The sequence below is a fragment of the Heteronotia binoei genome, chromosome 1, assembly GCF_032191835.1.
Source record: "Heteronotia binoei isolate CCM8104 ecotype False Entrance Well chromosome 1, APGP_CSIRO_Hbin_v1, whole genome shotgun sequence".
Lineage (NCBI taxonomy): Eukaryota > Metazoa > Chordata > Lepidosauria > Squamata > Gekkonidae > Heteronotia > Heteronotia binoei.
The window spans coordinates 16,143,459-16,156,282 of record NC_083223.1 but is presented as its reverse complement, the minus strand read 5'-3'; the positions used below and the strand labels follow the sequence as shown (position 1 = coordinate 16,156,282).

The window sequence follows — 12,824 nt, the reverse complement described above, 5'->3', positions numbered from 1 at the left end:
TGCATGTTTGACACCCCTGGATTAGACCTGTTAAAGAGACAGGATGTGTTTTTTTTTCTCTGGGGCTGCTGACCCCAGTTTCAACCTTCTTTCAGAACCACATGCCTCACTCTCTTCCAACCGGTTACCACCCTCTTTTAAAACCACATTTCTTACTTTCCCCCCAAACAATGCAAGCAGATGACCAGAAGTTTTGCTGATGTTTCGTCTCACGGGCACAACACAGCCCACCAAATGAAAAGAAATGGCACAGGGAGCAGATTGATCATTTTGTGCTGTTACTGTCATCCCAAAGCCATCGCTGAACATCTTGTGCTGCGTTACTGTTACCGTGACCACACAGCCATAATGGAACAGCCTGTGCTAAAGTACTAAGCGTTGGCAATTTGAAAGTGATAGGTAAAGCGAGATACCATAAACGAGACCACAGCAAAAGTAGTAGTTTGTGATGCATCATTAAGAACCGAGGGAAAGATATGGTTTTGCGGAGGCAGAAACCTTTATTTAAAACTAAAGAAAGATGTTCTCAGCATATCTGATGCTGATTCAGTTTTTAGGTTTCTTGCACTTCCTGTTTAGGAAAACGCCTTGTCCCTGTCTAATAATGGAGGCAGCTTTGTACCAAACAGATATGTTGCCGTGACACCCAGGTACTAGCAGGGCCAAACCTAGGCTCTCAGGCAACCTAGGCAAGGCTGACTTCTGGCACTGATCGAGTCACCGAGTCACATGGGGGACGCACCCAATTTGGTGCCCCCAGAAGGCCAGCGCCCTAGGCAGTCACCTGGGTGCTAGAGTGATGGGGTGGGAGGGAACTTGGACTAGAGCAGGGATGGCCAAATTGTGGCTTAGGAGCCACACGTGGCTCTTTCACACATATTGTGTGGCTCTCGAAGCTCCCACTATCCAGCTGGTCAGCTTAGAGAAGGCATTTGTGTCTTTAAATCATTTCGCCAAGCCAGCCAGCAGCTTGGAGAATGCATTTAATGTTGCTTTCTTTCCCCCTCCCCCCTCTGTTTGCTTGCCTTCTTTCCTTTCTTCCTGTACTGTGGCTCTCAAACACCCGACATTCAGGTCTTGTGGTTCTCAAGTATGACATTTATTTGATGTGGCTCTTACTTTAAGCAAGTTTGGCCACCCCTGGACTAGAGCTTGTCTAAAAGCTTCTCTGGTGCAAAGACGACGACATTGGATTTATATTCCGCCCTCCACTCAGGAGTCTCAGAGCAGCTCACAATCTCCTTTATCTTCCTCCCCCACAACAAATGCCCTGTGAGGTGGGTGGGGCTGAGTTTTCACTGAAGCTGCCCTTTCAAGGACAACTCAGCTTTGGCTGACCCAAGGCCATTCCAGCAGGTGCAAGTGGCGGAGTGGGGAATCAAACCCACCTCTTCCAGATAAGAGTCCACACACTTAACCACTACACCAAACTGGCAGAGAGTGACTGTGTCCCATCAGTAGGATTATTAGAATTGCCAGCTCTGGATTGGGAAATACCTGGAGATTTTGGAAATGGAGCAAGAGAGGGTGGGGCTTGGGGAGGGACCTCAGCATGGTACAGTGCCAGAGTCCACCCCCCAAAGTAGCCATTTTCTCCAGGGAAACTGATCTCTGTAGCCTGAGTTCAGTTTGAGCCCACCTAGAAACTGGCAACGCTAAATTAGCCCTGATTCTGAGACAGTAAATAAGTTAACTGTACAAATATAATACGAAAAGAATGGGTTGTACTCAAATGCTGGAAAGAAGCAGAAATCCTTGGGAAAAGAGGAGTTTTCGATAGTTTATTATGGGGTGGGGGTGGAGACACAATCCTAAAGAACAGTGGCATCCTACAAGAGGGAAGTGCTCACCTTACCCCTTATATGGCCACTAATTTTGTAAGTACATAAAATTACCCATAATTTAGGTACATAAAATTACCCATCTTATAGAAATGGTAGTTGCGTTAGCTGGCCGAAGCACACTTCCCCACCGGTCATGATCTGCCGTTTCACAGGACTCAGATCAGAGTTTGCGCAGAACAAATGAGTGTAGACTCACTGAGAAATATTCTTTCCACACTTCAACCCCTTTTGACTTTAGTTACTGAATAACATATAGTCAGGATCAGGGTTTGGCTGTCAACAAACTAGAGTCAGTGCGTCACTTGTACATTAAGAGTACTTGTTGACCTTTGCTCGGAGTTTCCCACATTCATTATGACTAGCTATACTGACTTGTATAATTTCAATTCCAATTGCTTAGTGCTGAATTTTTTTTTTTTAAAAAAGCTTCATCTTTTAATGATTTCACTTACCCACACAATAGCAGATGAATACAGTGTAGTGCTTTTATACAGTGTGTAAACTTGCACTTTTTTCTGGTACTGGGTAGTAAGTCAGTGTTCTTTTTTACAAAAGTCCCTCTCCTCCCCCCCATCAAGTCGCAACTTGCTTTGGCAACCCCATGGGGTTTTCAAAGCAAAAGGTGTTCTTCATTACAACCTTGGTGGTCCCCCTTCCAAATACTTACCAAAGCTGAGTCTGCTTAGCTTCCAAGAACCAATGAGACAAAACTTTTTTTTTTTTAAACTGCTCTCCGCATTAAGATAGATGGGCCATTTCTTGCCTATTTTTTTAAATATATCTGAAAATGTTATGTATTTAGAAACACACATCACACAGCTACCCTAAACAAAGAGAGATGATTGTGATTCCATCAAGTGAACATTAAGTAATAAACCTGGGTTTGCTGTCCTGTAGGATGTGGAAAGGCCCTTAGTATATAACAGGGGTGGCCAAACTTGAGAGCCACATAGAATAAATGTCAGATGATTGAGAGCCACGAGACACGAACATCAGATGTTTGAGAGCCACAAGAAAGGAAGGGAAAAAATAGATGGAGGAAGATAGGAAGGAAAACAGATGGAGAGGGAGGGAGAGGTGGAAATAAAGCAACTTTAAATGCATTCTCCAAGCCACCAACTGGCTTGGCAAACACATTTTAAAGAGACAAATGCCTTCTCCAAGTCAGCTGATGGGGCAGTGGGGGTTTTGAGAGGCACACAATATGTGTGAAAGAGCGACATGGGGCTCCCGAGTCAGTTTGGCCACCCCTGGTATATAATATGTAGTTGCATATACAGATCTGCATGCCACTAGCTCAAACTTGACTATAATAGTAAGAATAAAATGCTGGGAGGGATACTGTGCTACTCAAGATATAGAAACGTTACCTCAAATACTTCAGTGGATTGGTCTTTTTCCTTCTTCCCCTTTAAATCCAGTAATTGGGGGTGGGGGTTGAAATGCAAACGATGCATCACTTTGGGATTTGGGGTAGGAAGTTCCATTGATTAAACTTTTCCGGCACCTGTTTCCTTTTGGGGTTCTCTTTTCCTCCCTACAACTGCACTCACCCCTAGTTTAGTGTGGCTGTTACATGATGCCTCATTGACCCAAAATAATTTTGAAGCTTCTTTCTTTTTGCCATTGTCTTGTCATATCCTAATAGCCAGGGATGCAGATAATTTTGCAACAATTGCAATCTTTGTTCAATTTAAGATACCAACTTCTTGTCGAGTCACTTCACAAGCAGTGTTGAGACCAGACTTGCATTTGTGTTGTAAGAGCACCAAGCATGGCGGGTGGATAATTACTGAACATCATGTGTTTTTCTTGTGCCTCAGTTCATCATGGGGTGCATCTTTTAAAAAGAAGCTAAGTTGGGGGGGGTGCTCTTTTCTCCTGTGCAACTGGTGGAACTCCTGCCTCTTCTCTTTCCTTTGGGCCCTTCGCTTTCTCATTCTCATCTTGTTTTCTTCTACAACTGGGCCCTTTGAGAGACTTAAGACAAATTTTATTTCAAATGAAGATTATGATATTGGATTTATATCCTGCCCTTCACTCTGAATCTCAGAGTCCCAGCGTGGCTCACAATCTCCTTTACCTTCCTCCCTCACAACAGATACCTGTGAGGTAGGTGGGGTTGAGAGAGCTCTCGCAGAAGCTGCCCATTCAAGGACAGCTCTGCAAGAGCTATGGCTGACCCAAGGCCGTTCCAACAGCTACAAGCGGTCAGATGAAAGCCAGGAAATGCAAGACGGCCACCTTATGCTACCTTTTCACATTTTCAGTATGTCATACTGAGATTCAGAATGCTCTTGAAGAGAAGCAAAGGAATGCCGAACAGGAAAGAACGGGGCATAGCTGACGATTCATAGTGAAGTTCTATGATTGCGCTTGAGCCACATATGGAAGAGACCTTACAGACTGAAACAACTGTGTTTTCAACTGAAATATGCACAGCTTGTCTGCATGAGATCTTTCCTTTAGATTTGTGCATAGAGGAAGCAAAAAGTCCATGCTGAAAAAGAAAAAATGATGCACTGCAAAAATAAAATTCTGTAGTTAGCATCACTCAAGCAAGCTGACTGGCTCTCTGAATCGCCCCCATCTGCAGTACATGCAGACTGTCATGGGCTGAAAACTGGTACAATCTTCTGTATATACCATAAAAAGGTAGAAAACGTTGTGAAAGCAACGTCACCCCAAAGTTAGAAATGACTGGCGCTTGCGCAGGGGACTATCTTTACCTTTTTAGTCCCCTGTGCAAGCACCGAGTTGTTACCAACCCATGGGGTGACATCACATCACAACATTTTCTTGGCAGATTTTTTATGGGGTGGTTTGCCATTGCCGAAGAGCCCTGTGGCGTTAAAGCTGCAGTACTGCAATCCTAAGTTCTGCTCACGACCTGATTTCGATCCCTGGTGGAAGCTGGGTTTTCAAGTAGCCGGCTCGAGGTTGACTCAGCCTTCCATCCTTCTGAGGTTGGTAAAATGAGTACCCAGCTTGCTGGGGGTAAAAGTGTAGATGACTGGGGAAGGCAATGGCAAACCAGCCCGTAAAAAGTCTGCTGTGAAACTATTGTGAAAGCAACATCACCCCAGAGTCAGAAACGACTAGCGCTTGCACAGGGGACCTTTCCTTTCCTTGCCATTGCCTCCCCCACTCATCTACACTTTCCCCCCAGCAAGCTGGGAACTCATTTTACCAACCTTGGAAGGATGGAAGGCTGAGTCAACCATGAGCCAGCTACCTGAACCCAGCTTCCTCTGGGATCAAACTCAGGTCGTGAGCAGAGCTTGGACTGCAGTACTGCAGCTTACCACTCTACCGTAGAAATGTACTAACAAAAGCTTGGTCTTCAATTTCATGTTCCTCGGTTCCAACTGTGCTCCTCCAAACTATATACAGGAAGTGTGTATTGAAGATGGAAATTGACCAAAGCTTTCTTAGATTTTCAGGGACACTATGAGCATTCTTGGTTCACCAATCCTGGAGAATGAGGTGGTAGAGCCTTGACATTTTAGAAAAACACAAAAATGCCTAAGGAAAAATTAGCACAGGATGGGAAAAGCTTCTTATGCCTCCCTCTCATGGTATTATTTCCAAGAAATCCTGAAAAATCAGTATGGGTTTGGGAGAGGAGATCAACAGGGTAACATGCTTTTTTAAAATCCAAAGCCTGTCTTACTGGAAGTAAATTTCTTGGAATTTGGTCTACATTTTTTGTTACATCACTTTCTGAGTCAGTCTTGGTTTAAAAAATACTCACATACCAACATCTTAGTGCCACTGCCCTTTTCCTGAGGATTTTAGTGCCTTCAGTCACCAGGAAAAGGGTGGAGCGCCTTCAGCAGGAAGTGGGTTTTTTGAACAGCTCACAATATTTTATGGTAGATCAAAAGCTAGCTTGTTTACCAACCAAAGAACGAAATCTACTATTTTCTGTTAACTGCAGGAATATCCTAAAAAACAGAAGTGGCAATAAACCCAACTGGTGTATTTAAGTTGAAAAGCTGGGAGTGCGAGGCTCCTGTATCTTTAGAGCTCTTCCACGCGCACATGGTTGCTGACTTCTTCAGGTAGCGGCTTCTTCCACCTTATAGACCAGAGGTGGCCAAACTGTGGCTCAGGAGCCACATGTGGCTCTTTCACACATATTATGTGGCCCTCAAAGCCCCTATCACCCCATCAGCTGGCTTGGAGGATGCACTTAAAGTTAAAGTTGCTTTCTTTGCACCTCTCCCTCTCCCCATCTATTTTTCTTCCTTCCTACTCTCAAACATCTGTTTATTCTATGTGGCTCTTATATAACAAGTTTGGCCACATCTGTTATAGACTGCTGCCATGAGCTCTTTCAAGGAACAGCAGGACAGAAGTCTTGTGGATATAATTACTCCCAGCGGATCCTGCTCCCATATGCATGCAGTAGTCAAGGCACGGCGTTAGAATCCCAGCCACAATGTCCTGGTTTGAAAGTTTGAAAAACCCTGCAGAATCTCAGCTTACTGTTACCGTCAATCGCACATCGCTTAGCCGTTACTCTGTTCAGTATCCCCTTTTCTTTGTCTCACTGCACATTCGTAACAGTTGCTCTGAAAAAACTGTCCCTTGTAAAATGTCACAGGTCATCTGTATAATCCAACAGGAAAGAACTGAGAAGGCCAGCATCTTATCTTAGAAAATTAAGTGCAGCTGCTTGTTGGATTATGAGTTGAGGTCACGCTAAAAACAGGAAAAGGTTTTTAATGCTGCTTGTAACTAGGATCTGCGTTAACTCCAGTTAATGGCTACAGGCATAATATAAGCAGTAAAATCCAGTCCCAAGTTAAGATGACTGCAGATTTATACCCCGCCCTTCTCTATTAATCAGAGACTCAGAGTGCCTTACAATCTCCTATATCTTCTCCCCCCACAACAGGCACCCTGTGAGGTGGGTGAGACTGAGAGTGCTCTCACAGCAGCTGCCCTTTCAAGGACCAACTCCTGTGATAGCTACGGCTAACCCAAGGCCATTCCAGTAGCTGTAAGTGGAGGAGTGGGGAATCAAATCCAGTTCTCCAAGAGTCTGCACCCTTAACCACTACACAAAACCGACACAAGCATGTTTAAGTTCCATTTACTTGTGCAAGGATTAAGCACATGCTTAAATCACTTGTGCAAATCATAGAATCACAAGAGTTGGAAGGGGCCATACAGCCTGTCTGGTCTAACCGACTGCTCAATGCAGGATCAGCCTAGGGCATCCCTGACAAGTTTGTCCAGCCGCTGCTTAAAGACTTCTAGCGAGGGAAGCTCACACCTCCCTGGGTAGCTGATTCCACCACTGAACAACTCTGAATCCTAGTGTCCAGGGGGTACCTTCCCATCTTTAATTTAAACCCATTATTGTGAGTCCTCTCCTTCCAGCAGGAACAGCTCCCTGCCCTCCTTTAAGCGACAGCTCTTCAAATACCTAAAGAGAGCAATCTTGGTCCCCCCGCAACTTCCTCTTCTCCAATCTGAACATTCCCTGGCCCCTCACAGGGCTTGGCCTCTAGGCCCCTGATCATCCTCATCACTCCCCTCTGCACCCACCGTGTTCTGTCCACCTCCTTCTCCAAGGGAGCCCTCCAGAACTGCACAAGATACTCCCGGGTTTTCATTGTAACTTAAAAGTGTTAGGCTGGCTTGCATCAATAGAGAGAGGTAGTTCTATGCAGGCTTTGGATTCAGCAGGAGCTCAAAGGAGCGCAATTGCTCACTTTTCTAATGACCACTGCCTCTTCTGAAGCAGGCGGCAGCATTTGGCAGCCCCCCCCCCTCCAATCTCCTCGAAGGAAGGACAAGGCTGGGGAAAACCAATCGGGGCTCAGCGCGGGAGTGCTGGCCAATGAGATGTTGGCTTGCCAGCCAGGTCTGGCATCAGCCCCCCCTTCAGCATCAGTTTGGTGGAGCGCAAGCTCCGAAGAGCATGGGGAGGCGAAGCGCCTGCTCGGTGAGGCAAGGTCTGGATGATTCCTAGCTGGGGGAGGGCTTTTGGTGGGGGCAATACGGGGCATGGGAAGGCTGGCAGCAACAGCAGCCTGCTAGAGGTGCCGATGATTTGTGGAAGCAAATCTTGCACTTTCTCTCCCACCCCACCCCGCTTCCTGCGCAGCTCCTGAACCTTTGAGGGTTCCCCCTCCTCCTCCCCACCTTGTCCACTGAATAGTAGGTGCAGCTGCATAACAATCCCTGGATGAGCTCCACCACCTATTTTTCTACAAAGCGACCCCTGGTTCTATGATGGTGATTTATTAATGGCTTACCTGCAGACTGCCCAATCTTATTTTTGTTGAAAGTCAGCTATGCTTAATTTCAATGGGGTTTCCTTCCAAGTAGATACATTTAGCAGCCGAAACAGCCTATGCCAGGGGTCCTCAACCCCCGGTCTGTGGACCGTTCCCAGTCCGCAGCCTGTTAGCAACCAGGCTGTGAGTTATATAATTATTTCATTATATATTACAATGTTGTTGTAGTAGTAATAATGATAAGTTGGATTTATATCCTGCCCTCCACTCTGAATCTCAGAGTGGCTCACAAGCTCCTTTATCTTCCTCCCCCACAACAGACACCTGTGAGGTAGGTGGGGCTGAGAGAGCACTCACAGAAGCTGCCCTTTCAAGGACAACTCTGTGAGAGCTATGGCTGACCCAAGGCCATTCCAGCAGCTGCAAGTGGAGGAGTGGGGAATCAAACCTGGTTCTCCCAGATAAAAGTCTGCACACGTAACCACCTCACCAAAATAAAGTGCACAACTGTATCATCCTGAAACCATCACCCTGCCCACCCCCAGTCTGTGGAAAAACTGTCTTCCACAAAACCAGTGCCAAAAAGGTTGAGGACTTTTGAGGTCAGTACTCGGACGGGAGATCACCAAAGACAACTGAGATTGCTCTATGGAAAACAAGTGGAAAACCACCTCTGCTTCTTCTCTCTCCAGATCAGGTAGCCATGAGTCAATTGTGACTTAATGGCGCATTCTTCTTCCTCATACATTTCAGATTGCATTTTCAGGCTGCACCTTATTCAGCCCAATTAATTAAACATAGTCCCCACTGAAATCTAGGGCTTTAATCTAGAGCTATCAGTCATCCAAAGGTTCCATGATTCTCGCTGTGCACAAGGATACAGTCCCCACCCACCCCCCAACGGGTGCACTTTTAACAGCTGGTAATCTACTCAGTTGTGTATGCGCAATGCATGAGTGCCGCACAAAATGTGGCCCAGATACAACCCTGGGAGGCAGGACTGTATTGTCCCCACTTCTGCAGACAGGCTAAGAGAAAGTGGCCCAATAGCAGGTTAGTAAGGCAGAGGTGAGATTTCATAGAACATAAAGAGTTGGAAGAAACTATTAAAGGCTGTCTAGTCCAATGCAGGATCAGCCTAAAGCAGGGGTGGCCAGACTCACTTAACATAAGAGCCAGATAGAACGTCAGAGGTTTGAGAGCCACAAGACATGAGCATCAGATTGAGAGCTAGAAGGAAAGGAAGCAAATAGATGGGGGAGGTGGAAAGAAAGCATCTTTAACTCTAAAATATATGGCTGGCCTGGCAAAGTGATTTAAAGAGACAAATGCAGTGGGGGCTTTTGAGAGCCACACAGTATGCGTGAAAGAGCCACCTCTGGCCTAAAGCATCCCTGACAAGTGTTTGTCCAGCCGCTGCTTGAAGGGGGAAGCCCCTAAGCAGCGAATTCCACTACTGAACCACTCTTACTGAAACCAGAGACTGATCAGCTCCCTCACATTTAGCCAGCTCCATATGGGCAGTGAAACAATTTTAAGTATATTTCAGAGAGGAATTGTTAAGGCTAGGGCTTTTTTTGCAGCAGGAACTCCTTTGCATATTAGGCTGCACCCCCTTCCCCCCATGTAGCCAATCCTTCAAGAGCTTGCAGGGCTCTTTGTACAGGGCCTACTGTAAGCTCCAGGAGGACTGGCTACATCAGGGGTGTGTGGGCTAATATGCAAAGGAATTCCGGCTGCTGCTGCTGCAAAAAAAGCCCTGGTTAAAGCAAAATTACAATTATGTTTGTGGGTTCTGAACACTATTGCTTGTTAACTTACAAAAAACTCAGCTTTGTTGCTGACTGTTCATTGCGAAGTTTGGTCTAGTTACTTTTGGTAAAGCAGGTAAACCTGTTTTGGAAGAGGTAACCTTATTGGGTTCTGCTGCTAGCCCTACAACAGTGTGAGGCGTGTGCTTCCCATTAAAGGCATTTTTTTCTAGCTGTCAGTCCTTGCGGGAAGCACATCAGTAATCAGAACTGGAGAATGCTGTCAGCAAGGGGAGGGTGTGAGATCTTATCAGAACCGGCAGTTTCTGGGAAGATGTACCGTCCTTCGTCCAAAGCATATTATTTGCAGGTAACGAGCTTCACAGCGACTCAGAGAACAGGCTATTCCTAGAAACCTGTCATTATTTCCTCTTGTTCTAATCCTGACTATGCATCACAGCCCTCATTACAATCAAGAGCTTATTAGTGGTACTTGGCATATGCAGGGTGTTTTTTTAAAAAACAAACAAAAGAAAAACAAAAAACCTCTGCTAGATGGGAGCTAAAAATCAGTTTTAATTTAACACTCCAAGTCAGGGGTGGCCAAACTTGCCTGTTTGGCCAGTTTGGTGTAGTGGTTAAGTGTGCGGATTCTTATCTGGGAGAACTGGGTTTGATTCCCCACTCCTCCACTTGCAGCTGCTGGAATAACCTTGGGTCAGCCACAGCTCTCGCAGGAGTTGTCCTTGAAAGGGCAGCTGCTGGAAGAGCTCTCTCAGCCCCACCCACCTCACAGGGTGTCTGTTGTGGGGGGAGAAGATAAGTGAAATCGTAAGCCGCTCTCTCTGATTCAGAGAGAAGGGTGGGGTATAAATCTGCAATTCTTCTAAACGTAAGAGCCACATAAACACCAGATGCTTGAGAGGCGCAAGACATGCACATCCGGTGTATGAGAGCTGCAAGACAGGAAGGAGGGAAGGCAGGCAGGCAAATAGATGGGGGGAAGGAGAAGTGGAAAGAAAGCAACTTTAACTTTCAATGCATTCTCCAAGCAGGCTGATGAGAGCCACACGCTATGTGTGAAAGGGCCACATGTGGCTCCCAAGCTGCAGTTTGGCCACCCCTGCTCCAAGCTTTACTCCTTGCTGGCAGAATTAAAAAAAAAAAAACTACAGAAAGACCTTCAGAGAAACAAAAAATCTTCAGAACCCATTTCAGAACTAACCAAGCAAACACAGCCAGAGAAAATCCATTTTTCCTCCCCCTTACTACATGCAGGATGCAGACGCCAAGAGAACACTTAAGGGCTGTTTCAGAGAACTCCTTGCCAACAAACCCAGCATCCGAGAGCCCGCTTGCTACACACGCATCACCATAGAGCCAAAGAAATATCTTTTGATTGCAGCGTATCCTTACAAAAACAGCAGCTCCAGTTTGTTGCCTGCACAGGCTGTCTAGCCTGCCCGCGATTTATTTGAAAAGGAAATACCAAAGATCAAAGGAGAGATGCAACTATATACATAATCCAGTTGTATTTCAAGGCGAGGGAAAACCACAGCGGTGTTAATCCTCGAAGGAGACCACAGAGACATCTTGGAAAACCTGTCCTTTCTAAGAACCTTTCTTTGTCTTGACCTTCGTTCACTGCCTCCCGCTGGTGGACCTCAGTAACAGGCAGGGCTGGAAACTGGAATATTAAAACAGCAGACTTTACGCCTTCGTTTTGTAAGGAAAGTGGTGCCATCTAGCCACAAGGAACAGGAGCCCGCCTTGCATTAGGATCTACGAGCCCTTCTTTAGCACCGGAAAGAGCAGCAAGATGCCGGGGTCAGGGCGTGCGGCTCCCTCCAGCAGAGACGCGCCGCTTCCACTCCACGCGACCGCCGATGGGCATCAAACCAAGGCGAAAAGGCCGGCGCCGGCAGCGCTCGGGGTGCTCCAAGCCAAGCTCAACCAGCCGGGGCGGATCCGGAGCGTCCCTAGCAGGCCAAGTCGAAGTCGTCCCGCTCCTGGTTGTAGTCGAGCACGTGCTGGCGGATGCGGGACGAGTCGGTCCAAGTGACGAAGTCCTCCATGGCGCGGGTGACCAGGAAGGCCGGGTCGGTGACCACCTCGGGCCCCACCCGCACGTGGCCTTGCTCGACGAAGGTGACGGCGGCCTTCATGTGCTGCGCCATGCGGAGCTTGAGGAGCAGCGAGGGCAGGCGGCGGCGGCAGAAGGACGAGGCCGAGACGCGCTCGCACTGCTCCAGGGAGCGCTTGGAGGCCACCAGGCCCAGGGCGTGGAGCTTCTCCAGCAGGGCGGCCGTGCAGCGCGCCCGGAACGCCGCCGACTCGGGCGCCTCGCCCAGGTCCCGGATGCGGCGCGCCAGCTCCCGCACGGCCCGGCTGAGCTGGTTGTAGCGCGTGTAGTCCTCCCGGCGCGCCAGGCGGTAGCGGCGCAGGACGCGCAGCTCGGCTAGGTTGCCCGAGGCCGCCTCCCAGTTCACCAGGTCGAGCTTCTTGAGCAGCTTCTGCTCGTGGAACTTCAGCTTGCGCACCATCGCGCCGCCGGGGAAGGGGCCGGAGGCGATCCAAGCGGAGAGCCCCGAGGCCTGCAGGCGATGGAGGCCGCGCTCGCTTTGCGCTCCAAGCAGGGAGCGATGGAAGCTGCGCGCGTCGCCGCGTGGGAAGGCGCCTCTTCCGAGTGCCGGACTGCAGGACTCCGCCCCAAGCGCTGGAGTCGGAAAAGGCGGCCCCTTTTGCATTCATTGGCTGGCGTTGCAGAAGGCGGAGTCGATCCCCGGGCTGCGTCTTCTGCTACAGAGGCCGGGAAAGACGAAGCTGGTTTCAAGCGCGAGCGTTGCAAAAAGGGGAAATCTTGATTGTTCTAGTACAGAGGTGGCCAGACCGTGGCTCGGGAGCCACATGTGGCTCTCCACACATATTGTGCGGCTCTTGAAGGCCCCGCCCGCCCCATTGGCTGACTTGGAGAA

At 48.0% G+C, this 12,824-nt stretch overlaps 2 protein-coding genes across 3 annotated transcripts in view; one reads left to right on the top strand and one right to left on the bottom strand.

Moving 5' to 3' along the window:
• The window catches only part of PLA2G7 (phospholipase A2 group VII), a 63,210-nt gene that overhangs the window by 7,667 nt on the left and 42,719 nt on the right, over positions 1-12,824 (top strand). The window lies entirely within an intron of this gene.
• On the bottom strand, positions 11,283-12,415 carry LOC132585839 (U3 small nucleolar ribonucleoprotein protein IMP3-like). The gene has a single exon (XM_060257718.1). It carries the CDS (start codon positions 12,390-12,392, stop codon positions 11,829-11,831), a length of 564 nt encoding a protein of 187 aa, XP_060113701.1. The 5' UTR covers positions 12,393-12,415; the 3' UTR covers positions 11,283-11,828.

Bases quoted from the DNA above. Each gene is read 5' to 3' on its own strand.
- LOC132585839 (XM_060257718.1), bottom strand. From the start codon at position 12,392: ATGGTGCGCAAGCTGAAGTTCCACGAGCAGAAGCTGCTCAAGAAGCTC.